General features: G+C 34.2%; 7 protein-coding genes across 7 annotated transcripts; all 7 read left to right on the top strand.

The window, feature by feature from the left end:
* Positions 1–458: 458 nt before the first annotated feature.
* LOC101964461 (keratin-associated protein 20-2) lies at positions 459–623 on the top strand. Its single transcript, XM_005323615.3, has one exon. The coding sequence runs from the start codon at positions 459–461 to the stop codon at positions 621–623; it is 165 nt and encodes a 54-aa protein (XP_005323672.1).
* Positions 624–4447: 3824 nt separating this feature from the next.
* LOC101964181 (keratin-associated protein 20-2) lies at positions 4448–4630 on the top strand. Its single transcript, XM_005323614.3, has one exon. The coding sequence runs from the start codon at positions 4448–4450 to the stop codon at positions 4628–4630; it is 183 nt and encodes a 60-aa protein (XP_005323671.2).
* Positions 4631–7954: 3324 nt separating this feature from the next.
* Positions 7955–8143, top strand: LOC101963900 (uncharacterized). The gene has a single exon (XM_005323613.3). The coding sequence runs from the start codon at positions 7955–7957 to the stop codon at positions 8141–8143; it is 189 nt and encodes a 62-aa protein (XP_005323670.1).
* Positions 8144–11817: 3674 nt separating this feature from the next.
* Positions 11818–12024, top strand: LOC101963609 (keratin-associated protein 20-2). The gene has a single exon (XM_005323612.3). The coding sequence runs from the start codon at positions 11818–11820 to the stop codon at positions 12022–12024; it is 207 nt and encodes a 68-aa protein (XP_005323669.1).
* A 3736-nt stretch (positions 12025–15760) lies between these two features.
* On the top strand, positions 15761–15955 carry LOC101963321 (keratin-associated protein 19-5). The gene has a single exon (XM_005323611.1). It carries the CDS (start codon positions 15761–15763, stop codon positions 15953–15955), a length of 195 nt encoding a protein of 64 aa, XP_005323668.1.
* Positions 15956–19323: 3368 nt separating this feature from the next.
* On the top strand, positions 19324–19557 carry LOC144375758 (keratin-associated protein 20-1-like). Its single transcript, XM_078041194.1, has 2 exons — positions 19324–19438; positions 19469–19557. The coding sequence occupies exons 1-2, from the start codon at positions 19324–19326 to the stop codon at positions 19555–19557; spliced, it is 204 nt and encodes a 67-aa protein (XP_077897320.1).
* A 3417-nt stretch (positions 19558–22974) lies between these two features.
* Positions 22975–23151, top strand: LOC101962753 (keratin-associated protein 19-7). Its single transcript, XM_005323609.3, has one exon. The coding sequence runs from the start codon at positions 22975–22977 to the stop codon at positions 23149–23151; it is 177 nt and encodes a 58-aa protein (XP_005323666.1).
* The last annotated feature ends 2595 nt before the right edge of the window (positions 23152–25746 follow it).

Here is a 25746-nt window from a genome sequence, read left to right on the forward strand (position 1 = left end):
TTAGAAGAAAAATGAGAAAAGGAAGGAAGACAGGAATGAAGAAAGGAAAATCTCATCTTCCATTAAAGGATGGAAACAACAAAAAATATATAAAAATGAAATACCTACTTTCATAATTTATATGGTACTATATAATCATATCATAAGTATTCAATTAATTATATGTAGAATGATACATGGCATTAAAAATGCAGCAAGAATTTCATTGTAAAGGCCCATAAACAGATCATGGAATCCTGACACAGGAAGAAAATCATCTCAGTTATGAGGCTTGTTTTTGCAATAATTCAAGATATTTATGACATTGTCTGTGGTGTATTAGTGAGATAATATGACTATGCAATGCCTGTGGTTTTCCCCACCCAACACCAAGGGTTTATAAAAGGCTGCTGGCAGTGACATCCAGACTGAAGACACCTACATCCTGATCCTGAACTGAACACTCCACTCCTGACAGCATGAGCTGCTACTATGGCAACTACTATGATGGGCTGGGCTATGGCTATGGTGGCCTAGGCTGTGGCTATGGCTGTGGCTATGGTGGCTATGGCTATGGTGGCTATGGTTATGGATGCTGCCGCCCACTCTGCTACAGAAGATACTATTCCTATGGCTTCTACTGAGGCATTTCCTTGGCTGCTGAGCCTATTGGCTGTCACATCCTGTCTCACTGGAATCATCTCCAATTTTCTTCACATGAGAAATGCTTGAATATCTTCAACACTACAAACTATATACCAAATTATCTGAAATAAATGACTGAGATTAGCAACCAGTTTCAGTTCACCTTATTTCTTCATGGTGTAGTAGTTTGAAGAAATGTTTTTTTTCTTTGATCATTATAACACTATGTAAAATGTGATGAAATTTGAATGTCATATTCTATTTAGAAAGTCCATATTATTAAATAAACTATTTCATAAGAAATGTGACTCTGTTGCAACTGTTTTTATTTCCCCATCATTATAAAATGCAATTTGTGTATTTGGATGTGATTTGTGATGTGAGTGGTGTTTTTATAGAAATGGGAGAGAAAGAAGGAGTATGCCATAATTATTTTGGAGTTGTATGTGGTCCAATAATTAACAGTACAAAAATAATTATGTCTAAGTGATCATAAAAATCTGTTTTTATACATGTCTTTCATTTCTCCTAAAATAATCCTTTGTTTATAAGTTTTTTAAATGGTATTTAATACAATGATGGATGTGTATAACATAAGATCATTTGAAACTTTTTGCATTTAATGTTTTGAGTCATTTGCACTACTGGTTGGATTTTATCATCTACAGCTCTGCCTTTGTGAAAAGTACCTCAAATTAATCGTGTGTGTGTCTGTGTGTGTGTGTGTGTGTGTGCTTGTGAGTACAGTTAAGGATAGATATATGTATGTAAATAAGTCTATATAAATATCTCTATCAATATTTATCTCTGTATTTATTTCTATACCCATATCTTTAACTGTATCTCCATGTCCTCTCTAAACAATGACTAAGGAATCATTTTCAAAATGTGTACATTAATAGAGATATTATGGATTATCATTATGGCAACTAGATAGTTTTTCAACACATATAAATCTATTCTCTTTATAAGATATTAGCTACTGTATATCAAGATAAATTTATCAAAAACAGGAGCTATTTTCTAAGTATCAAATTAGCATTAGGTTATTTTCTTTTTCACCCCAAAATCTGGTCTTCATCAAATATATATGACTTCACAGTATAATTATTCTCCAGAATCAAATCCTTTTTACTTCTTAAGTTAGTTATGCTTCACTTGGAAAACAGACTGACAGCATTAAGTACAAGAAAACGCTGATGGAAGAAGTAATAAAAAAAAAAAGGGGTGAATATTCTGAAAATGGAGAAAATGGGATGAAAATGAAAGTTCTAGAAACCAGTCGAGGTGGTACTGGGACAAAGCTTAACCAGCTAAATTCTGAGTCTACTTTTAATATTTCAGGGCTCGTAAACCATAGTTGGAGACATACAAAGACACAATCTGACAAGAATGCAGTGGGAGAATACTGACTAAAATAGAGCCAGGTTTCTCCTTGACATATTTTAGAAACTATAAGTCACAGGGGTCCCTTTCCTAAGCAAAATCATTTCAAATGAGATCTAAAAAATATAGAGAACTGTATTCATAACAACATGATGAGAAAATCATCACTAGAATTAAAAAAGAATATCCTTAACAGAGGAGACAAATGAGCATTCACCACAGACTAGACCAATTGAGGTAAGTGGATCTTAAAATTTAGAGCCTTACTTTTTGCATTAATCCTTGTTTAAATTGGGCCAGTCAGACCATTTCTTTTTTTTTCTCTTTTTTTTATTGGTCATTCAAAACATTACATAGTTCTTAATATATCATATTTCACAGTTTGATTCAAGTGGGTTATGAACTCCCAATTTTACCCCTTATACAGATTGCTGTATCACATCAGTTACCCTTCCATTGATTGACATATTGCCATTCTAGTGACTGATGTATTCTGCTGTCAGTCCTATTCTCTACTATCCCTCCTCCCCTCCCCTCCCCTCCCCTTTTCTCTCTCTACTCCCTCTACCATAAATCATTTCTTCCACTTGTATTATCTTGTCTTACCCCTCCTTTCTTTATCTTTTTCTTTTTTTTTTGAGAGATAGAGAGAGAGAAAATTTTTTAATATTTACTTTTTAGTTTTCGGCATACACAGGATTTTTATTTGTATATGGTGCTGAGGATTGAACCCAGCACCCCACGCATGCCAGGAGACCGTGCTAGCGCTTGAGCCACATCCCCAGCCCTGACCATTTCTAATAGTCCAAGGGGAATGACTACAGGTTGAACTTATGGACTCCCTCAGGAATATTCAAAAAAGGCAACAGATAACATCAACCACATATCAAAATTTGTAGTAAAATAGGAGAAATGAATCCAAGAATCAAATTAAATTTCTAGTTCTCTTTTTAAAAAAAAAATAAATGATATGAAAAATTATTAAACAATTTAGCTTCAGAAAAGCAATGTAATAATAAATACATTAATCCTGCTTAACAAGTTAAACTTATTATAGAATCCCCCCAAAAAAGTCAAGATACTTTCTATCTTTCTGTTGTTGTTGTTGTTTATTTGTATTTGCAACACACAACATAATGGCTTAAAAATTTTCAGCACATGGTCTATGACAAAAGAATGTCAATAGGTAGCTAAAAAAGGCTACCAGACACCCATGCATTTCTCTCCAAAGTTACATATGTTCTGAACAAGAATCCTGGACAAAAGCAGGCTTTCATCATGCCTAGGTACCTGTGACTATTTTAGTATTCACTAACAGTAAGGAGCAGAAATGGCAGGATATCTCCAGTCAGCATACATTTGGGATCAGCTACTATAGAATCAAATGGAAGCTCCTTCCTTCTTTACCAATTCCTCCAATTAGTGCATAAAGTATATTGGGACAAAAATTAGATTTATCTCTGTCTCAGGTGTTGAGTTATCCTCTTCTAATAGGTCTTGTTGATTTTATGTGAATGAAATTTTAATGAGTTTAATTAACTATTAATAACCAAACAACAAAAAATAACTTTGCAAGTCTGAATATACTTGTTTCCACCAATTCTATATCATCAAATCAAAATTGAGAAAGCAAAGAAGGAGTGCATGGCTCATTTGGTCCCTCTGATCGATCCACGCACATTTTTGAGGAGTGGGGTACCAGGGATTGAATTAAGGTCACTCCACCACTGAACCACAACCCCAGCCCTGAACAATGCCGTTCCTGCACCTGCAAGGCATTGGAAAGAGTGAATGTGATAGTTACTATAAAAAAGTAAGAGCTGAGGGTGGAACACTCAACTTTATCTTACACTGTTTTCATTTGCGTCTATAAAATTCATTTGGGATGAAAAAGGGAACCATGGAGCAAACGTGTTTTATAACTGGAAAATGAACATGTTTTTTATGGAAAGTTTAAAATATAAGTTAAGGATAATTCCAAAATTGAAAAGAAAGAGAAGAGAGGAAAAGAAAGAGTGAAGGAAGGAAGACTTTCTTATACTTAAGAATGGAAACAATACACAACAAAAATTAAAGTGAAATACGTATTTTCATAGCTTACATGTCCTATGTAATCATATCATGGGTGTTCAATTTACAATATGTAGAATGATATTTGGCATTCAAAACAGAACAGGAATCTCATCTTAAAGATCCATGAACGCTTCAGGGAATCCTGACATAGGAACAAAATCATCTCAGTTATGAGGCTTGTTTTGCAATAAATAGATATTCATGACCTTGTAGAGGCACATGAGTGAGATAATATGACCATGCACTGCCTGTGGTTTTCCCCACGCAGCACCCACGGTATATAAAAGGCAGGTGGCAGACAGTGACATCCAGACTCAAGACACCTGCATCCTGATCCTGAACTAAAAGTTCCACTTCTGACAACATGAGCTGCTACTATGGCAACTACTATAGTGGGCTGGGCTATGGCTATGGTGGCCTAGGCTGTGGCTATGGCTGTGGCTATGGTAGCTATGGCTATGGTGGCTATGGTGGCTATGGTGGCTATGGTTATGGATGCTGCCGCCCACTCTGCTACAGAAGATACTATTCCTATGGCTTCTACTGAGGCTTTTCCTCAGCTCCTGAGCCTATTGGCTGTCACATCCTGTCTTACTTGAATCATCTCCAACTTTCTTCACATGAAAAATGTTAAATGTCTTCAACATACCAACTGTCCACCAAACTGTCTGATAAAAATGAATGAAATCAGCTACCTGTTTTGATTCATTCTTATCTCTTGGACTGAATGATAGTTTGGAGAAATTTTTTTTAATAATTATAACACTGCAAAAAATGTGGTTGAATTTGATTGTCAACTTCTATGCAAACATCCATATTATTAAATAAACTGTATTTCATTGGAAATATTGTTACAATTGTTTTCATTTGTCCCCATCAGTGAAGCATGTCCATTTGTATATTTGGATGTGATTAATCATGTGTGGGGGTTTTATAGAAATGGGAGAGAAAGAGTATGCCTGAACTCTTCTGTGGTCATTATGAATCCCAAAATTAATAGTATAAATAAGTCTTTTCTAAGAGATCATACAGAATTTCTTTTTATATATGTCTTTTTATCACTCCTAAAATTACCCTTCTTTGTAAAGTTTTCTGAACGGCCTTTTTCTATACAATAGTGTATGTACACAACATGAGATCATTTTAACATCTTTCTGTTTGATGTTTCATTTCACTTGTACCACCAGTGGTTGTAATATATCATCTATACATCTGTCTTTGTGAAAGTATCTCAAATTAATTGTTTATGTGTTTGCATTGAGAGATAAATATGTATGAGATATATAAATTTCTCTATATAGATATGTATATGTACATATGTAGACATCTATATCTATCTCTGTATTGATATTGATATCTATGTTTGTATCTGTATCTATATCTCCTCCCTAAAAGATGACTGAAAACTTTATCATATTGAAAATATGTGCACTAATAATGGCATTATGGATTATCACCATGACAACTAAATTGTACTTCAAAACATATAAACTTATTTTTGTATTTAGGAAAAATTAGCAAGTACGTATAGCAAGATAATTTATCAAAACCATGAGCTACTTTCCAAGTATCAAAACAGCTTTAGGGTATTTTATTTTTCATCTCAAAATGTGGTCTTATCCAATGTACACAGCTACATAGGCTAATTTACTTTATAATCAAATTCTTTGGTTATGTTTCACTTGGGAAACAGACTGACAGCATTAAATGGAACGGCTGGTGGGTGGGTAAAGTAAGAAATAATGGGGTGAATATTCTGAGGAGAGAGAAATTTGGTGAAAATGAGAAGTTGGCAGGCCTAGGAGCCAGGTAAGATGGTGCCGTGACAGAGAGTAGCAGAATCAAAGTCCACTCGTAATTTTTCAAGCCTGGTAAACCATATTTTCAGACATACAAAGACACAATCTGACAGAATGTGCTGGAAAAATACTGACTAGAGCCAGGTTTCTCCTTGAGATATTTTAGAAATTGGAAGTCACAGGGCTCCATTTCCTAAGACACAAAACTGAATCATTTCAAATGAGATTGAAAGATAATAAAAACTGTGTTTGTACCAAGACAATGATAATATCATCACTAGAAGATTAACAGAAGATTAAAATGTTTAACAGAAGGATACAAAAGGCATCATTTATAGACAAGACCAAAAGAAGTAAGTGGACCCTAACCAAAATTCAGAGCCTAATTTTACATCAGTCCTTGTTTGAATTGGGCCAGTCACACATTTTCTAATAGTCCAAGAGCAATACCAGTAACAGCAACACTAGTTTATAAAGTAAAATATAGTATCGCTCTGGATCCTCTAAAATTTTCATAGAAAATGTTGAACTTATGGACTCTGTTGGAAATGTGCAAAAGAGGCAAGAGATAACATCAGCCATAACTGGAACTTGTACCAAAACTGGAAAAATGAACCAATCATCAAATTAAAATTGAAGTTCTTTTTCTAAAAAGCAAATTAATAATATAGTAATTTATATAACAAAATTTCCTTTAGAAAAAGATTGTAATATGCCTATTACTAAATGCATCAATCCTGCTTAAGAAACTTGATTTAGTGGTCAGTTTCAAAAAATAAAATATTTGCTATCTTTTTTTGGCAACACACAATACAATGACTTAAAATTTATTGGCATATGGTTTATGAAAAATAAATATCAATTGGTAGGTGAAAGACACAAGCAGATCTATGTGAATTTCTCTCAGAAGTCTCAAGGATCTACACGAGAAGCTTGGAAAAAGCAGGTTTTCATCATGTGTATGTTCCTGTGACTCTTTTCAGTGCTCAGTGACAGCAAGGAGAACAACTGGTGAGAGTTGTGAGTCAGAGGACTTTGAGATCAAAAAAATTAAAATCAGACTGAAGTCTCCTTACCAGTTCCTTCAATGTCTGCATTAAGACTGGTGGAACATAATTTAGATTTGTCTCTGACTAGCTAAGGTGTTGATCTATCTTCTTATAATAGGTTTAGTTTATTTGTTATTAATTGAATTTTAATAAATTTGTAAATTACTGATAACGAAACAAAAAAAAATTGTTCCATGACTGATTATCCTTGTTTATACCAATATTTAACCATCAGCTAAAATTTGAGGAAGCAAAGAAAGAGCTCATGGTTCATTTGGTTCCTCTGTTCTATCCATGCACTTTTACAGAAACATGACATTCCCACATCTGCATGGCATTTTAAAGAGTAAATGTGACAACTATTATAAAATATGAAGAATTGAGATTATAGCATCCAACTTACCTTAGGGTGCTTTAGCATTTGTAACATTCGTGGTGGATGAAAAAGGGAATCATGGAGAAAATGTGGTTTCTAAATAAAACATGAACATGTGTTTTTTGAAAGTTGGAAATATAAATTAAGAATAAGTTCACAAGAAAAAAATGAAAAGAAAGTAGGAAGGAAGGAAGGAAGGAAGGAAGGAAGGAAGGAAGGAAGGAAGGAAGGAAGGAAGGAAATTCTTCTATTAAGAATGGATGAAACAAAACAATAATCCGAGTGAAATACCTACTTTCATAATTTACACAGTATTACATAATAATATCATAGGTACACAATTAACAATACACAAAAAGAGACAAGTATTCAAAATAGACTAAGAATTTCATTTTAAAGGCCCATAAATGAATTGCAGAATCCTGACGTAGGAGCAAAATTATCTCAGTTATGAGGCTTGTTTTGCAATAAGTAAAGATATTCATGATGTTGTCTGAGGCAAATGAGTGAGATAATGTGACCATGCACTGCCTGTGGTTTTCCCCACCCAGCACCCATGGCATATAAAAGGCAGGTGGCAGACAGTGATATCCAGAATCAAGACACCTACATCCTGATCCTGAACTGAACACTCCACTCCTAACAACATGAGCTGCTACTATGGCAACTACTATGGTGGACTGGGCTGTGGCTATGGTGGCCTAGGCTGTGGCTATGGCTGTGGCTATGGTGGCCTAGGCTATGGCTATGGTGGCTATGGTGGTTATGGTGGCTATGGTTATGGATGCTGCCGCCCACTCTGCGACAGAAGATGCTGGTCCTATGGCTTCTACTGAGGCATTTCCTCAGCTGCTGAGCCTACTGGCTGTCACATCCTGTCTTACTGGAATCATCTCCAACTTTCTTCACATGAAAAATATTAAATGTCTTCAAAAATACCAACTCCAAACTCTCAGAAAAATGAATGAAATCAGCACACCTGTTTTAATTCATCCTTAACTTTTGATTGTGTAATTGTTAAAGAAACGTTTTCATTTAATAATTACCTTTATAACACTATGAAAATTGTGATCAGATTTGAATCTCAATATGTAAACAATACATATTATAAAATAAATTGTATTTCACTGGAAACATTGCTGTCTTACAATTCTATTGAAATGTGTCCATTTATGTGTGTGTGTGTGTGTGTGTATTGGTACATGTGCTTGTGAGTAGTCTTATGTGTTGTTCATAGAAATGGTAGAGAGAGAGACAGAGAGAGAGAGAGAGAGAGACAAAGAGTGAAGGAGAATCTTAGAGTTACTTTGTGGTCATTAGGAGTTTAAATTAATGTACAAATAATAAGTCTTTCAGGAATCATACAAATTCTATTTTATTTATCTTTTCATGTCTTCTAAAATTACCCTTTGATTGTAAGCTTTTTAAAATGGATATAATATATGATAGTTTTTATACAACATGAGATCATTTAAAAATCTTTGTATTTACAGATTGGTGTCATTTGCACATCAGTGGTGAGAATATATCATCTATAGCTCAGCCTCAGTGAAAGTATCTCAAATTAAATGTGTGTATACAATGGCACATAGATGTTTAGATGGGTGTATTTATATGTATAGATATGTGTATGTACACATGTATACATTAGTATATATGAACATCTATCTCTTTTGATATCTTGATATCTGTATCTGTATCTGTAACTACAGCTCCTCCCTAAAAAATAACTGCAGACTTTATCATATTGAAAATGTGTATAATAAAATGACATAATGTATTATCATCATGGCAACTCGATAGTATTTCAAAATAAATAATTTCAAAATAAATAATAATTTCTTCTCTTTAGGAAAAATTGGGTACCATGAATAGTAAGATAAAGTAATCAAACCATGAGCTGTTTCCTCAGTATCAAATTAGCAGTAGTTTATTTTCATTTTTATTCCACAATGAGTGAGTCTTCATCAAATGAACATGACTCCATATGCTAATTTTCTCAGAATCAAATTCTTTGCACACTTAAAGCCATTATGTTTCACTTGGGAAACAAACTGACAGAATTAAGTGCAAGGAAATGCTAGTGGGGAAACAAGGAATAAGGGGAGAACATTCTAAGGATGGAGAATATGAGTGAAGGGGTGAAACTGGCCATTCTAGGAGCCAGACAGGATGGTGTGGTGATACAGAGTGACCAGCACAATTTTGAGTCCATTAATTTTTCAGGACTGACAAACCATAGTTGGAAACATACAAAGACGGAGTCTAACAAGAATGTGCTTGAAGAATACTGACCTTAACAGAGCCAGGTTTGTCCTTGCGATATTGTAGAAATTGGAAGTCACGAGGGGCCATTTCCTAAGACACAAAGCAGAGTCATTTCAAATGAGATTAAAAAACAATAAAAACCGTGTTCCTATCAAGGTGATGAGAAAATCATCACTAATTAAGAAGAACCATTTTTATCGGAGGAGACAAAAGAGCATCCACTGCAGTCTAGACCAAAAGAGGTAAATGGACCCTAACCAATATCCAGAGCTTAATTTTGCATTAATCCTTGTTTTAATTGGATCACTCAGACATTTTCTAACAGTTCAAGAACAGTGGCAACAATACAATTCTCTAAGGTGAAATATAATATTGTTCTGAATCTTCTAGGATTTTAATAGACAAGTTTGAACTCATGGACTCCCATGGAAATATGCACAAAAGCAACAGATAATAAAAGCCACATATTGGAACTTGTAATAAACTTGTATAAATGTACCAGGAATTAAATTAAAATTCTAGTTTGCTTTTAAAAAGGCAAATGAATGAAACAGTAAATTATTTCACAAATTTAGCTTCAGTGAAGCAATATAATATAACTAATACTAAATATACTAAACCTGCTGAATAAACATGATTTATAGTCCAATTTTAAAAGGAAGAAAACTTGAATTCTTGTCTTGTTTTTTGTAACACACAATACAAAATAATACTGAAAGTATTATTGGCACATTGTCAATGAAAAATAAACGTCAATGGGTAGCTGAAAGAAGCCAGCAGACCTATGAATTTCTCTCAGAAGTCACAAGTGATTTGAATGAGAACCTGAGGATGAGGGAAAGCAAGTTTTTGTCATATCTATGCACCTGTGCAAATTTTCAGGGTGCAGTGATAGCAAGGAGCAGAACTAGTGGAATTTGTGAGTCAGAGGACTTTTGGGTTCAGCAAATATAAAATCAGAGTGGAAGCTCCTTCCTTCTTACCAATTCTCCAACTGATAAAGATGGTTCTTCTTAATTCTAGTGATGATTTTCTCATCACCTTGATAGGAACACCATTTTTATTATTTTTTAATCTCATTTGAAAGGATTCTGCTTTGTGTCTTAGGAAATGGCCCCCTGTAACTTCCAAGAATGATGGAACATGATTTAGACGTTTCTATGTCTCAGATGTTGAGCTATCCTCTTATAACAGGTCTAATTTATTTTATGTAAATTGAACTTTATAGAATAATTAACTATTGATATTCAAGCAAAAACATCTTTACAAGAGTGAGTATCTTGTTTCCACCAATACTTCATCATAAACTAAAAACTGAGGAAGCAAATACGGAGTACATGGCTCATTGGGGCCCTCTGTTCTGTCCATGTACTTTTTTAAAGATATTTTTAGATTGTAGATGGACTTTCATTTTATTAATTTATTTATATGTGATGCTGAGAATCAAACCCAGTGCATCAAACATGCTAAGCAAGCTCTCTACCACGGAGTCACATCTCCAGCCCTATCCATGCACTTTTTAAAAGACATGCCAATCCTGTTCCTCCATGGTATTTCAAAGAATGAATGTGACAAAACACTAAGAGTTGAGGGTGGAGCACCAAATTTTACTTTTCAGTGCTTTACTCTTATATCTGTTATCATCATTTGGGATGAAAAAGGGAACCATGGAGCAAATGTGGTTTATAACTGGAATATTAACATGTGTTTTCTAGAAAGCTTGAGATATAAATTTAAAAAATTTCAAAGAAGAAGAGAAAAGAAAGAGAAGAGAGGAATCAAAGGAAGGAAGGAAGGAAGGAAGGTAGGCAGGGAGGAAGGAAGGAAGGAAAACCTCATCTTCTATTCAAGAATGGAAACAAAACAAAAATCAAATTGAAATACCTGTTTTCATAACTTACATGGTCCTCTATAATCATATCATAGGTATTCAATTAACTATATATAGAACAACATTTGGAATTCAAAATAGAACAGGAATTTCATCTTAAAAAGTCCATGAATAGATCATGGAATCTTGACATAGGAACAAAATTATTTCAGTTATGAGGTTTGTTTTTGCAATAAATCAAGATACCCATGACGTTGTCTGAGGCACATGAGTGAGATAATGTGACCATGCACTGTCTGTGGTCTTCCCCACGAGCACCCATGGCATATAAAAGGCAGGTGGCAGACAGTGACATCCAGACTCAAGACACCTACATCCTGATCCTGAACTGAACACTCCACTCCTGACAGCATGAGCTGCTACTATGGCAACTACTATGGTGGGCTGGGCTATGGCTATGGTGGCCTAGGCTGTGGATATGGCTGTGGCTATGGTGGCTATGGCTGTGGCTATGGCTGTGGCTATGGCTATGGTGGCTATGGTGGCTATGGTGGCTATGGTTATGGATGCTGCCGCCCACTCTGCTACAGAAGATACTATTCCTATGGCTTCTACTGAGGCATTTCCTCAGCTCCTGAGCCTATTGGGTGTCACATCCTTTCATACAGAAATCATCTCCAACTTTCTTCATGTGAAAAATGTTAAATGCTTTCAACATACCTATTATACTCCAAAGCATCTGAGAAAAATGAATGAAATGAAATCAACTACCTGATTCATCCTTATCTCTTGATTTGTGTGATTGGAGAAATGTTTATTCTTGATAATTACACAGTGTGTGTAATTTGATGAAATTTTTCAACTTCTATGTTAAATGTCCTTATATTAAATAAAGTGTTGCATTGGAAATATTACATTGATACAATTATTTTTATTTGTCTCCCTCAGTGAAACATGTCTATTTGTGCATTTGGATGTGATTAATCAGGTGCAGGGGTTTAATGAAAATATGAGAGAGGAAAAAAAGTATGACATATCTTTTCTGTGGTCAGTAGGGATCCAAAAATTAATATTGCATGGGTATTACTTCTAAAAGATCATACACAATCTGTTTATATATATATGTGTCTCTTCATATCTTCTAAAATCACCCTTTGTAAGTTTTTTAGATGGTTTTTTTATATACAATAATGTGAGTATATGAGATCATTTTAAAATCTTTCTTTTAAAGTTTTGTGTTGTTTATCTTGCCAGTGGTTACATTATATCATCTATAGCTCTGCCTCTGTGAAAGTGTCTCAAAGTAATTGTTTGCACTTTTTACAGTGGTGAATAAAAGTGTATCTATATCTATATATCTATCTATATGTAAGTCTATATATAGATATAGATATGCATAGATATATGTATGTACACATGTATGTATACCTATCTATGTGTATCTATATCTATAGCAATATCTATATATGTATCTGTATTTTTATCTTCTTCCCTCAAAATGACTCAGACTTCATGCTATTGAAAATGTATGCATTGAAATCATATTATTGATTGTCATCATGGCAACTAAATAGTATTTCAAAATATATGAATTTATTTTCTATTTTTAAAAAACTGGTTTTATTCATAGAAAGATAAACTAATCAAAACCATGAGTCACATTTAAGTATCAAATTAGCAGGAGGTTATTTTCTTTATCATCCCAAACTCTAGTCCTCATTAAATGTACAAGCCTACATAGGCTAATTTTCCCTGTATTTAAATTCTTTGCACTCTTAAATTGGTTATGTTTCACTTGGAAAACAAATTGACAGTATTAAGTGCAAGGAAATGCTAGTGAGAGAAATAAGGAATAAGAGGAGAACATTCTGACGAAGGAGAAAATGGGTGAAGGGGTGAAATTGGCAGTTCTAGGAGCCAGGCAGGATGATGCTGTCACACAGAGTAACCAGCAGAGTTTTGAGTCCACTTTTAATTTTTCCTGGCTGGCAAACCATAGTCAAAGATACACAAAGACAGAATCTGACAAGAATGTGCTTGGAGAGTTCTGACTTTAACAGAGCCAGGTTTCTTCTGGAGATATTTTAAAAATTGAAAATCACAGGGGTCCATTTCCTAAGACACAAACAGAATCATTTCAAATGAGGTAAAAAATATAATACAACTGTGCTCATGTCTAGGTGATGAGAAAATCATCACAATGAAGAACTATCCTTAACAGAAAAGACAAATGAGCATCTACTACAGACTAGACCAAAAGAGGTAAATAGACCCTGACCAAAATTTAGAGCCTATTTTTTTCATTAATTCTCGTTTGAATTGGGTCAGTCAGACATTTTCTAATAGTCCACTAGCAGCACCAACAGCACTAGTCTCTACAGTGAAACATAATATTGTTCTGAACCTTCTACAGTTTGAATAGACAAGGTTGAACTTATGGACTCCCTTGGAAATATGCAAAACAGGCAAAAGATGACATCATCCACATATCAGAATTTGTAATTGAATTGGGGAAATGAATCTAGAATCAAATTAATATACAAGTTTACTTTTAAAAGAAGCAAATGAATGACATGGTAAATTATTTAACAAATTCAGCTTCACAGAAGTAATGTAATTTCCCTAATACTAAATGTATTAAATCTGCTCAAAAAACATATTTATTGTTCAATTTCAAAAGAAAGAAAACCTGCTTTTCTTTTCTTTTACAACATACAATACAATGACTTAAAAGTTTTTGGCACATGTTCTACAACAAATGAATTTCAATTGGCAGCTGGAAGAGGCTGGCAGAACTGTGTGAAACTCCCTCAGAAGTCTCAATTGAATGAGAAGCATGTGGAAAGGCAGGTTTTGTCATGACAATGAATCTATGATTACTTTCAGTGTTTGGTGATATCAATGAGCAGAACTGACAGGACTTGAGACATCAGAGGACATTTGGGTTCAACAACTGTAAAACAGGAGAAGGCGTTCCTCCTTCCTGACCAATTCTTCCAATGTCTACATTTTGAGGGGTGGAACATAATTTAGATCTATTTTAAACTCTAACTCATAGAGTTGTCCTGTTATAGTGGGTATAATTCATTATATGAAAATTAGTTTTTAATAAATTTTATTTAATATTTCTATCAAAAAAAAATCTTTCAATGATTGAGTAACCTGTTTCTACCAATACTCATCATCAGGAAAAACTGAGGAAACAAAGAAGGATTGCATGGATTATTTGGGCCCTCTGACCTATCCATACACATTTTAAGTGCCATGTCATTCTTTCATGTCCAAGATACTTATAAGAGCAAATGTGACAGCAATTAAAAAATTAAAGCCTTTGGGGCTAGGGATGTGGCTCAAGCAGTAGTGTGCTCTCCTGGCATGCATGTGACCCAGGGTTCAATCCTCAGCACCACATACAAACAAAGATGTTGTGTTCACCAAAAACTAAAAAAATAAATATTAAAAAAAATTCTCTCTCTCTCTCTCTCTCTTAAATTAAAAAAAAAAAAAAAGCCTTACACATTGGCACAGGTCTGCAATCCCTGGGGCTCAGCAGTCTGTGGTAGGGGGATCCCAAGTTCAAAGCCAGTTGCAGCATCTTAGAGAGGCTCTAAGCAACATGGAAGGACCCTGTCACAAAGTAAAAAATAAAAATGACTAGGGATGTGGCTCTGTGGCTAAGCACTCCTCATTTCTTTACTCAGTACCCCATCCCAAATAAGAGTCAAAGATTGGGGACCCAACTTTACCTTGGGGTGATTTACACTTGCAGCTATAAACTTTATTTGGGATAAGGAAGTGGAAAATTGAACAAATATAATTTCCAACTGTCAAATGGTCATTTATTTTCTGGAATGTTTGAAATGCATGTCAAGATTAATTTCACGAGAAGAGAAGAATAGGAAAGAAAGAAATGGAGAGAGAAAGAAAAAAGGAAGGAAGGGAAAAAGGCTTTCCTTCTTTTGAAACACGGCAACAACACAAAAAAAACCTGAAATACTTATTTTTATGATTTACATCATGCAATCAAATCATACATATTCTATTAATTAAATATAAAAGAGACACTGCATTCAAAATACAATAAGAATTTCATTAAAATAAATAAATGAATCGATACCTTACATAAGAGCAAAATCATCTCAGTTATGAGGCTTGTTTTTGCAATAAGTAAAGATACATATGACATTGTTTGAAGCACAATAGTGAGATAATATGATTATGTCCTGCCTGTGGTTTTCCCCACCTGGCACCCATGGTATATAAATGGCAGGTGGTATATAAATGACAGTGACATCTAGACTCAAGATACCTATATCCTTATCCTGTACTGAACTTTCCACTCCTGAAAAACAGCATGAGCTGCTACTATGGCAACTACTATGGTGGGCTGGGCTATGGCTATGGTGGCCTAGGCTGTGGCTATGGTGGCTATGGCTGTGGCTATGGTGGCTATGGTGGCTATGGTGGCTATAGTGGCTATGGTGGCTATGGTTATAGATGCTGCCGCCCACTCTGCTACAGAAGATGCTGGTCCAATGGCTTCTACTGAGATATTTCCTCAGCTACTGAGCCAATTGGCTCTAATCTCCTGTCTCACTAGAATCAATTCCACGTTTCTTCATATGAGGAATGTTTGAATGTCTTCAACAATACCAACTCCATGCCAAACTATCTGAGATAATTGAATGAAATCAGCATGACTGTTTTAATTCATCATTACCTCTTAGATTGAAGATAGTTTGGAGAAATATTTTTCCTTTAATAATATCATTAAAACACTTTGTAAATGTGATCAAATTGGACTCTTGATTTTTCTGTAAAAAAAACATTTTATGAAATAAACTATATTTCACTGGAAATATGGGTGTGTTACAATTCTCTTAAATTGTCTCCATTGGTGTAATATGTGTATTTCTGTAATTGCATGTGTTCAATAGGAGTATAAAATTTAATGATGTAAAAATATTAATTCTTTTTAGAGATCAGACAACATCTGTTTTTATATATCTTGTCATATCTCCTAAAATTACCCTTTGTACTTTTTTGAAATTGCTATCTTCTACAAAATTTTTTTTTAATTTCACACCAACCTATTTTAACCATATCTGGATTTATATGCTTTATGTTGTTAGTACCATCAGTGATCAGATTAGATCATCTATAGCTCTGCCTCTGTGAAAAGAATCTCAAAATATCTTTATGTGTGTGTAGTGTACAGCAACATATCTCCTCGCTAAATAATGACCACAGGCTTATTCATATTGATAATGTCTGCAGTAATAATTGTGTTCTGTATTACCATGAGTGCAACCAAATAGCATTTGAACATATATCAATTTACTCTTGTCTTTAAAAACTACATGCATTAGGCATAGAAAGGTACATTTAATAAAAATATAAGCCATTTTCTTAGTATCTAAATAGCATTAATTTGTTTTCCTTTTCACCCCACAGTGTGCTCTTTATTCAGTGTATGCTACACTGAATACATAAGCTAATTTTCTCCAGAATCAAATTCTTTCCACTCTTATTAAAGTGGTTACTTTTCATTTGAGAAACTCAAACTGACAACATTAAATGCAATAAAAGTGCTGATGGGAAAAGTAAGGAATATGGAAACCAATATTTTGAAGATGAAAAATGTTTTAAAAACATTTTTAAGTTGGGTAAAATTCTACCATTCTCCATTCTTGGAGCCAGGAAAGAGGCTTCTCTGACAAAGCATAATCAACAGAAATCTGAGTCCATTTTCAACTTTTTAGAGCTGGCAATCATAGTTGGAGATGAAAAAAGACACAATTTGACAAGCATGTGCTAGGAGAATGCTGACTTCAAAAGATCCAGCTTTCTCCTTGAGATATTTGGAAATTTTGAAGTCATAGGGGTCCATTTCCTAAAACATGAAGCAGAATCACTTCAAAAGGAAACTTTTTAAAAAAATAGTGTTCATATCAAGGTGATGAGAAAACCATTGTTGGAATTAAGGGGAAAATATCCTTAAAAGAAAGAGAAAAAAGAGCAAATCCTCTTTTCTATAGGGAAAAGAGGTAAACAGACCCAAACCAAAATTTAGAGCATAATTGTGTGTTAGGTCTTGTTTGAATGAGATCAACCATATATTTTCTAACAGTCCAAGAGCAACAACAACAAAACTCTCTAAGGTGAAATAAATATTGTTCTGGACCTTCTAAAATTTTAATACAAAATGTTGAGCTATGGACTCCTGTGGAGATATGCAAAAGAGGCAACTGGTAACAAAAGCAAGCATATTAGAGCCACATATTGGAGCTTGTACTAAAATTGGAGGAATGAACCAAACAATCAAATTTAAATATTAGTTCTTTTCAATAAGCAAATAAATAATGTTAAAGAGTTAAATACATTTACCTTCAGAAACAAATATATGTGTAATACTAAATTTAGTATATCTGACCAAAAATATGATTTATTGTCCAGTTTCAAAAGGAAGAGACTTTGTTTTCTTTTGCAACACTTGCATTTTCTCCATGGTCCTCTTGCCACTTGTAGCATGTCATGATATGGACAAAACCCCCTAGTAATCAGAAAAAAAAACACAGAGACGATCATAAATGTCCCACAATAAAATGATTATTAAATTACTGGCACAAAGTTTATGACAAATGTCAGTTGGTAAGGGAAAGAGGCTGGCATATCCATGTGAATCTCTATCAGAAATATCAAATCATTTGTATGAGGACCTTGGGCAAAAGCAGGTTTTTATCATGTCTATGTACCTGTGAATATTTTCAGTGTTTAGTGACAGTAAGTAGCAGAACTGGCAGGATTTGTGATCAGAGGATGTTTTACAGTAACTAAAATCAGAGTGAAGCTTCGGTCTTCCTTACCAGTTCCTCTAATGCCTACATTTAGTGTTGTGGAGCATAGTTTATATTGTCTCTGACAGTCTAAGGTGTTGAGCTATTCTCTTAAAATAGTTCTAATGTCTTTTAGGTAGATAGAATATCATTGAACATTAATATCAAACAAAAAAAACCATCTTTCCATGATTGAGTATCCTTGTTTACACTCATACTTCATCAGCAGCTAAAAATTGAGGAAGCAAAGAAAAAGTACATGCCTCATTTTGTCCATCTGACCTATCCATACACTTTTGAGACATGTCCTTTCTGTAACTGCATGGCACTTATAAAATGAAGTACCTATTTTTTTTTAAAAAAGTGTAGGGTAGGACACCCAACTTTAATTTAGAGCATTTTACACTTGATCCATGATGTTTATTTGGAATGATGAAGGAAATCATGGAGTAAAAAATATTTCTAAGTGGAAAATGTTAATTTATTTGCTGGATTGTTTGAAATACATTAACACAAATTTCACAAGAAGAATAAAATGCGACATGAAAGGAAGGAAGGAAGGAAGGAAGAAAGGAAGGAAGGAGGAAAACAGAGTGGGAGGGAGGGAGAAAAGATGGGAGGGAGAGAGGATGTGAGGGAGAAAGGGAGGAAGAAAGGAAGGAAGAAAGGAAAATCTTTTTCTTCCATTGAAGAATTGAAACAACCCAAAATAAAAAGGAAATACCTACTTCCATAATTTACCTGGAACTATATAATCATATTGTAGGCATTAAACTCACTAAATGTAGAACAATACATGGTCTTCAAAATAGAGTTAGAATTTCATTTTAAAGGCCCATAAACAGATTACAGAATCCTGACATAGGAACAAAATTATCTCAGTTATGAGGCTTGTTTTTGAAATAAGTCAAAATACCCATGACATTGTCTGAAGCACATGATTGAGATAATATGATGGGGCACTGTTTGTGGTTTTCCCCACCAGCACCCCTGGTATATAAAAGGCAGGTAGCAGACAGTGACATTCAGATTCAAGACATCCACGTCCTGATCCTGAACTGAACACTCCACTCCTGACAGCATGAGCTGCTACTATGGCAACTACTGTGGTGGGCTGGGCTATGGCTATGGTGGCCTAGGCTGTGGCTATGGCTGTGGCTATGGTGGCCTAGGCTGTGGCTATGACTGTGGCTATGGTGGCTATGGCTGTGGCTACAGTGGCCTAGGCTGTGGTTATGGTGGCTATGGTGGCTATGGTTATGGATGCTGCCGCCCACTCTGCTACAGAAGATACTATTCCTATGGCTTCTACTGAGGCATTTCCTCAGCTCCTGAGCCTACTGGCTGTCAAGTCTTTTCTTACAGGAATCATCTCCAATGTTCTTCACATGAAAAATGTTAAATGCCTTCAACAATACCAATTATACACCAAAGTATCTGAGAAAAATGAAATGAAATCAACTACCTGATTCATCCTTATCTCTTGAATTTTGTGATTGTAGAAATGTTTACTCTTGATAATTTTACAGTACATGTAATGTGATCATATTTGTCAAGTTCTGAATAAAATTTCCTCATATTAAATAAAGTATTGCATAGGAAATATTACTTCAATACAATTGTTTTTATTTGTCTCCATCAGTGAAGCATGTCCATTTATGTATTTTGAGGTGATTAATCATGTGCAAGGCTTTTAATGGAAATATGAGAGAGAGAAGGAGTATGGCAGATTTTTCCTGTGGTCAGTAGGGATCCAAAACTTAATGTTGTATGAGTATTAATTCTGAAAGATCACACACAACCTGTTTTTATATATATCTTTTCATATCTACTAAAATTACCCTTTGTAATTGTTGTTCAGATTTCTTATATACAATAATGTTTGTATATAACATGAAATCACTTTAAAATTTGTCTATTTAAAGTTTTGTGTTGTTTGTCCTACCAGTGGTTGTATTATATCATCTATAGTTCACCCTCTGTGAAAGTGTCTCAAAGTAATTTTTTTGTGCTTTTTCAGTAATGGATAAAATTGTATATATATATATATATATATATATATATATATATATATGCAAACCCATCTATATCTATCTGTATTAATTTATATCTGTATATGTATCTATATCTTCTCCCCACAAAATGACTCAGACTTTATCATATGGAAAATTTGGGCACTGAAATTGCATTATTGATTGTCATCATGGCAACTAAATAGTATTTCAAAATTTATGTATTTATTTTCTATTTAAAAAATAAGTCCTTTTCATAGCAAGATAAACTTATCAAAACAACGAGTTTCATTTTAAGTATCAAATTAGCAGTAAATTATTTTCTTTTTCATCCTAAATTCTGGTGATCATCAAATGTAGTTGCCTACATAGGGTAATTTTCCCTCTATTCAAATTCTTTGCACAATTGGTTATGTTTCACTTAGAAAACAAACTGACAGCAGTAAGTGCAAGGAAATGCTAATGGGGAAAATAAAGAATAAGGAGAAAACATTCTAAAGAAGGAGAAAATGGGTGAAGGGGTGAAATTGGCAGGTCTAGGAGCCAGGCAGGATGATGCTGTCACACAGAGTAACCAGCAGAGTTTTGAGTCCACTTTTAATTTTTCAGGAGTAGCAAACCATAGTTGGAGATATACAAAGACACAATCTGACAAGAATGTGCTTGGAGAGTACTGACTTTAACAGAGCCAGGTTTCTCCTGGAGATATTTTAGAAATTGAAAATCACAGGGGTCCATTTCCTAAGACACAAACAGAATCATTTCAAATGAGGTAAAAAATATAATACAACTGTGCTCATGTCTAGGTGATGAGAAAATCATCACAATTAAGAACTATCCTTAACAGAAAAGACAAATGAGCATCTACTACAGACTAGACCAAGAGAGGTAAATGGACCTTAACCAAAATTCAGAGTCTATTTTTTCATTAATTCTCATTTGAATTGGGTCAGTCAGACATTTTCTAATAGTCCGCTAGCAGCACCAACAGTGCTAGTCTCTACAGTGAAACATAATATTGTTCTGAACCTTCTAGGATTTGAATAGACAAGGTTGAACTTATGGACTCCCTTGGAAATATGCAAAACAGGCAAAAGATGACATCATCCACATATCAGAATTTGTAATTGAATTGGGGAAATGAATCTAGAATCAAATTAATATACAAGTTTACTTTTTAAAAATGCAAATAAATGATATCTGCTCAAGAAACATATTTATTGTCCAATTTCAAAAGAAAGAAACTTGCTTTTCTTTTCTTTTACAACACACAATACGACGACTTAAAAATTATTGGCACATGTTCTACAACAAACGAATGTCAATTGGCAGCTGGAAGAGGCTGGCAGAACTATGTGAAACTCCCTCAGAAGTCTCAACTGAATGAGACGCATGTGGAAAAGCAGGTTTTTGTTATGACTAGGCATCTATGATTATTTTCAGTGTTTGGTGACATCAATGAGCAGAACTGACAGGACTTGAGACATCAGAGGACATTTGGGTTCAACAACTGTAAAACAGGGGTAGAAGTTCCTCGTTCCTGACCAATTCTTCCAATGTCTACATTTTGAGGGTTGAAACATAATTTAGATTTATTTTGGACTCTAACTCATAGAGTTGTCCGGTTATAGTAGGTATAATTTATAATATGAAAATTATATTTTAATAAATTTTATTGAATATTACTGTCAAACAAAAAACATCTTTCTATGATTGAGTAACCTTGTTTCCACCAATACCTCATCATCAGGAAAAACTGAGAAAACAAAGAAGGATCACATCATTTATTTGGTCCCTCTGCCTTATCCGTACACCTATTAAGTGACATGACATTTGTTCATTTGCTAGATACTTGTAAGACCAAATGTGACAGCTATTAAAAATAATAAAGCCTTGTACATTGCCTCTGGGGCTCAGGATTCTGTGGTAGGGGGATTCCAAGTTCAAAATCAGTGGCAGCAACTTAGAGAGGCCCTAAGCACCATAGAAAGACCCTGTCACAATGTAAAAAATAAAAATGACTAGGGAAGTTGCTCAGTGGTTAAGCACTCCTCATTTCATTACTTAGTACCCCACCGCAAATAAGAGTCAAAGATTGAGGACCCAACTATACTTTGGGGTGATTTACACTTGCATCTATGAACTTTATTTGGGATAAGGAAGAGGAAAATTGAACAAACTTAATTTCCAACTGTCAAATGGTCATTTATTTTCTGGAATGTTTGAAATGTATGTCAAGATTAATTTCACAAGAAGAGAAGAATAGAAAAGAAAGAAATGGAGAGAGAAAGAAAGAAAGAAGGAAGGAAAGAAAAGCTTTCCTTCTTTTGAATCATGAGAACAACACAAAATATAATAAAAATTAAATACTTATTTTCATGATTTATATCAAATATAATCAAATAATTCAAATTCTATTAATTAAATAGAAAGGGAAACATTGCATTCAAAATAGAAAAAGTATTTCATTTAAATATATATATGGATCACAGAATCCTTACGTAAGATCAAAATTATCTCAGTTATGAGGCTTGTTTTGCAATAAGTCAAAATATTCCTGACATTGTTTGAAGCATAATAGTGAGATAATATGACCATGCAATGCCTGTGGTTTTCGCCATCCAACATCAAAGTGTATAAAAGACAGGTGGCAGACGGTGACATCCAGACACAAGACACCTACATCCTGATCCTGAATTGAACATTCCACACCTGACAGCATGAGCTGCTACTATGGCAACTACTATGATGGGCTGGGCTATGGCTATGGTGGCCTAGGCTGTGGCTATGGTGGCTATGGCTGTGGCTACGGTGGCTATGGTGGCTATGGTGGTTATGGTTATGGATGCTGCCATCCACTCTGCTATAGAAGATGCTGGTCCTATGGCTTCTACTGAAATATTTCCATAGCTACTGAGCCTATTGGCTCTAACCTCCTGTCTCACTAGAATCAATTCCACGTTTCTTCATATGAGGAATGTTTGAATGTCTTCAACAATACCAACTCTATGCCAAACTATCTGAGATAATTGAATGAAATCAGCATGACTGTTTTAATTCATCATTACCTCTTAGATTGAAGATAGTTTGGAGAAATATTTTTCCTTTGATTATATTATTATAACACTACATAAATGTGATCAAACTGGACTCTTGTTTTTGTGTAAAAAACATATTATGAAATAAACTATATTTCACTGTAAATATGGGTATGTTACAATTCTATTAAATTATCTCAATTGGTATGACAGGTGTATTTCTGTAATTGCGTGTGTAGTCATATGTGTGGTGTGTTTTGTTAGAGATGGAGGGGGAGGGCAATATAAAAATGCCAGAACACTTTTGCGGTCATTAGAGTTCTAAAATTTAATGATGTAAAATATTAATTCTTTCTCAGAGATCAGACAACATCTGTTTTTATATGTCTTTTCATGTCTCCTAAAATTACCCTTTGTACATTTTTGAAATTTTTATATTCTACATTTTTTTTATTTCACACCAGCCTATTTTAACCATGTCTTTATTTATATATATGCCTATGTTTTTAGTACCCTCAGTGATCAGATTAGATCATCTATAGCTCTGCCTCTGTGAAAAAGAATCTCAAAGTATCTATGTGTGTGTAGTGTACAGCACTATATCTTCTCCCTAAATAATGACTACAGGCTTTTTCATATGCATAATGTCTCCAGTAATAATTGTGTTCTGCATTATCATGATGGAGACCAAATAGAATTTGAACACATAACAGTTTACTCTTGTCTTTAGAAAAAATACATGCATTAGGGATAGCAAGATAAGTTTATCAAAAACATGAGCTATTTTCTCAGCATCAAAATAGCATTAATTTGTTTTTCTTTTCACCCCACAGTCTGGTCTTCATCCAGTGTAAATATCTACATATGCTAATCTTCTACATAATCAAATTATTTCCACTCTTATTAAAGTAGTTACTTTTCACATGGAAAACTCAAACTGACAACATTAAATGCAATGAAGTGCTGATGGGAAAAGTAAGGAATGTGGAAACCAATATTTTCAAGATGGAAAATGTTTTGAAATGTTGGGTGAAATTCTACCATTCTCCATTCTTGGAGCCAGGGAAGAGGCTTTGTTGACACAGCATAACCAACAGAAATCTGAGTCTATTTTCAACATATTAGGGCTGGCAATCATAGTTGAAGATGAAAAAAGATACAATTTGACAAGCATGTGCTGGGAGAATGCTGACTTCAAAAGATCCAGCTTTCTCCTTGAGATATTTGGAAATTTTGAAGTCACAGGGGTCTATTTCCTAAGACATGAAGCAGAATCACTTCAAAGGGATATTTTTTTTTTTTAAAAAAGTGTTCATATCAAGGTGAGGAGAAAATCATTGCTGGAATTAAGGGGAAAAAATATCCTTAAAAGAAGGAGAAAAAAGAGCAATTCCTCTTTCCTATAGGGAAAAGAGGTAAATAGATCCTAACCAAAATTTAGACTCTAATTTTGGTTAGGATCTATTTAATGCAATCAACCATATATTTTCTAACAGTCCAAGAGCAACAACAACAAAACTCTCTAAGGTGAAACAAATATTGTTCTGGACCTTCTAAAATTTTAATACAAAAGGTTGAGCTTATGGACTCCTGTGGAAATATGCAAAAGAGACAACAGATAACAAAAGCAAGCATATTAGAGCCACATATTGGAGCTTGTACTAAAATTGGAGGAATGAACCAAACAATCAAATTTAAATTCTAGTTGTCTTCAATAAGCAAATAAATAATGTGTTAAAAAATTAAATACATTTACCTTCAGAAACAAATATATGCATAATACTAAATTTAGTATATCTGACCAAAAATATGATATATTGTCCAATTTCAAAAGGAAGAAACTTTGTTTTCTTTTGCAACACTTACATTTTCTCCATGGTCTTCTTGCCACTTGTAGCATGTCATGATACGGACAAAAAAAAAAAAACAAAAACCCTAGTAATCAGAAAAAAAACACAGAGACAAACATAAATGTCCCATAATACAATGATTATTAAATTACTGGCACAAAGTTTATGACAAATGTCAATTGGTAAGGGAAAGAGGTTCGCAGACCCATGTGAATCTCTATCAGAAATATCAAATCATCTGAATGAGGACCATGGGCAAAAGCAGGTTTTCATCATGTCTATGCACCTGTGAATATTTTCAGTGTTTAGTGACAGTAAGTAGCAGAACTGGCAGGATTTGTGAGTCAGAGGATATTTTACAGTAACTTTAAAATCAGAGTGAAGCTTCAGTCTTCCTTACCAGTTCCTCCAATGCCTACTTTTAGAGTGGTGGAACATAGTTTATGTTTGTCTCTGACTGTCTTAGGTGTTGATCTGTTCTCTTAAAATAGTTCTAATGTCTTTTAGTAAATTTAATTTCATTGAACATTAATATCAAACAAAAAACATCTTTCCATGATTGAGTACCCTTGTTCCCACTCATACTTCATCAGCTGCTAAAAAT

Source organism: Ictidomys tridecemlineatus, chromosome 3, assembly GCF_052094955.1.
Source record: "Ictidomys tridecemlineatus isolate mIctTri1 chromosome 3, mIctTri1.hap1, whole genome shotgun sequence".
Classification (NCBI taxonomy): domain Eukaryota; kingdom Metazoa; phylum Chordata; class Mammalia; order Rodentia; family Sciuridae; genus Ictidomys; species Ictidomys tridecemlineatus.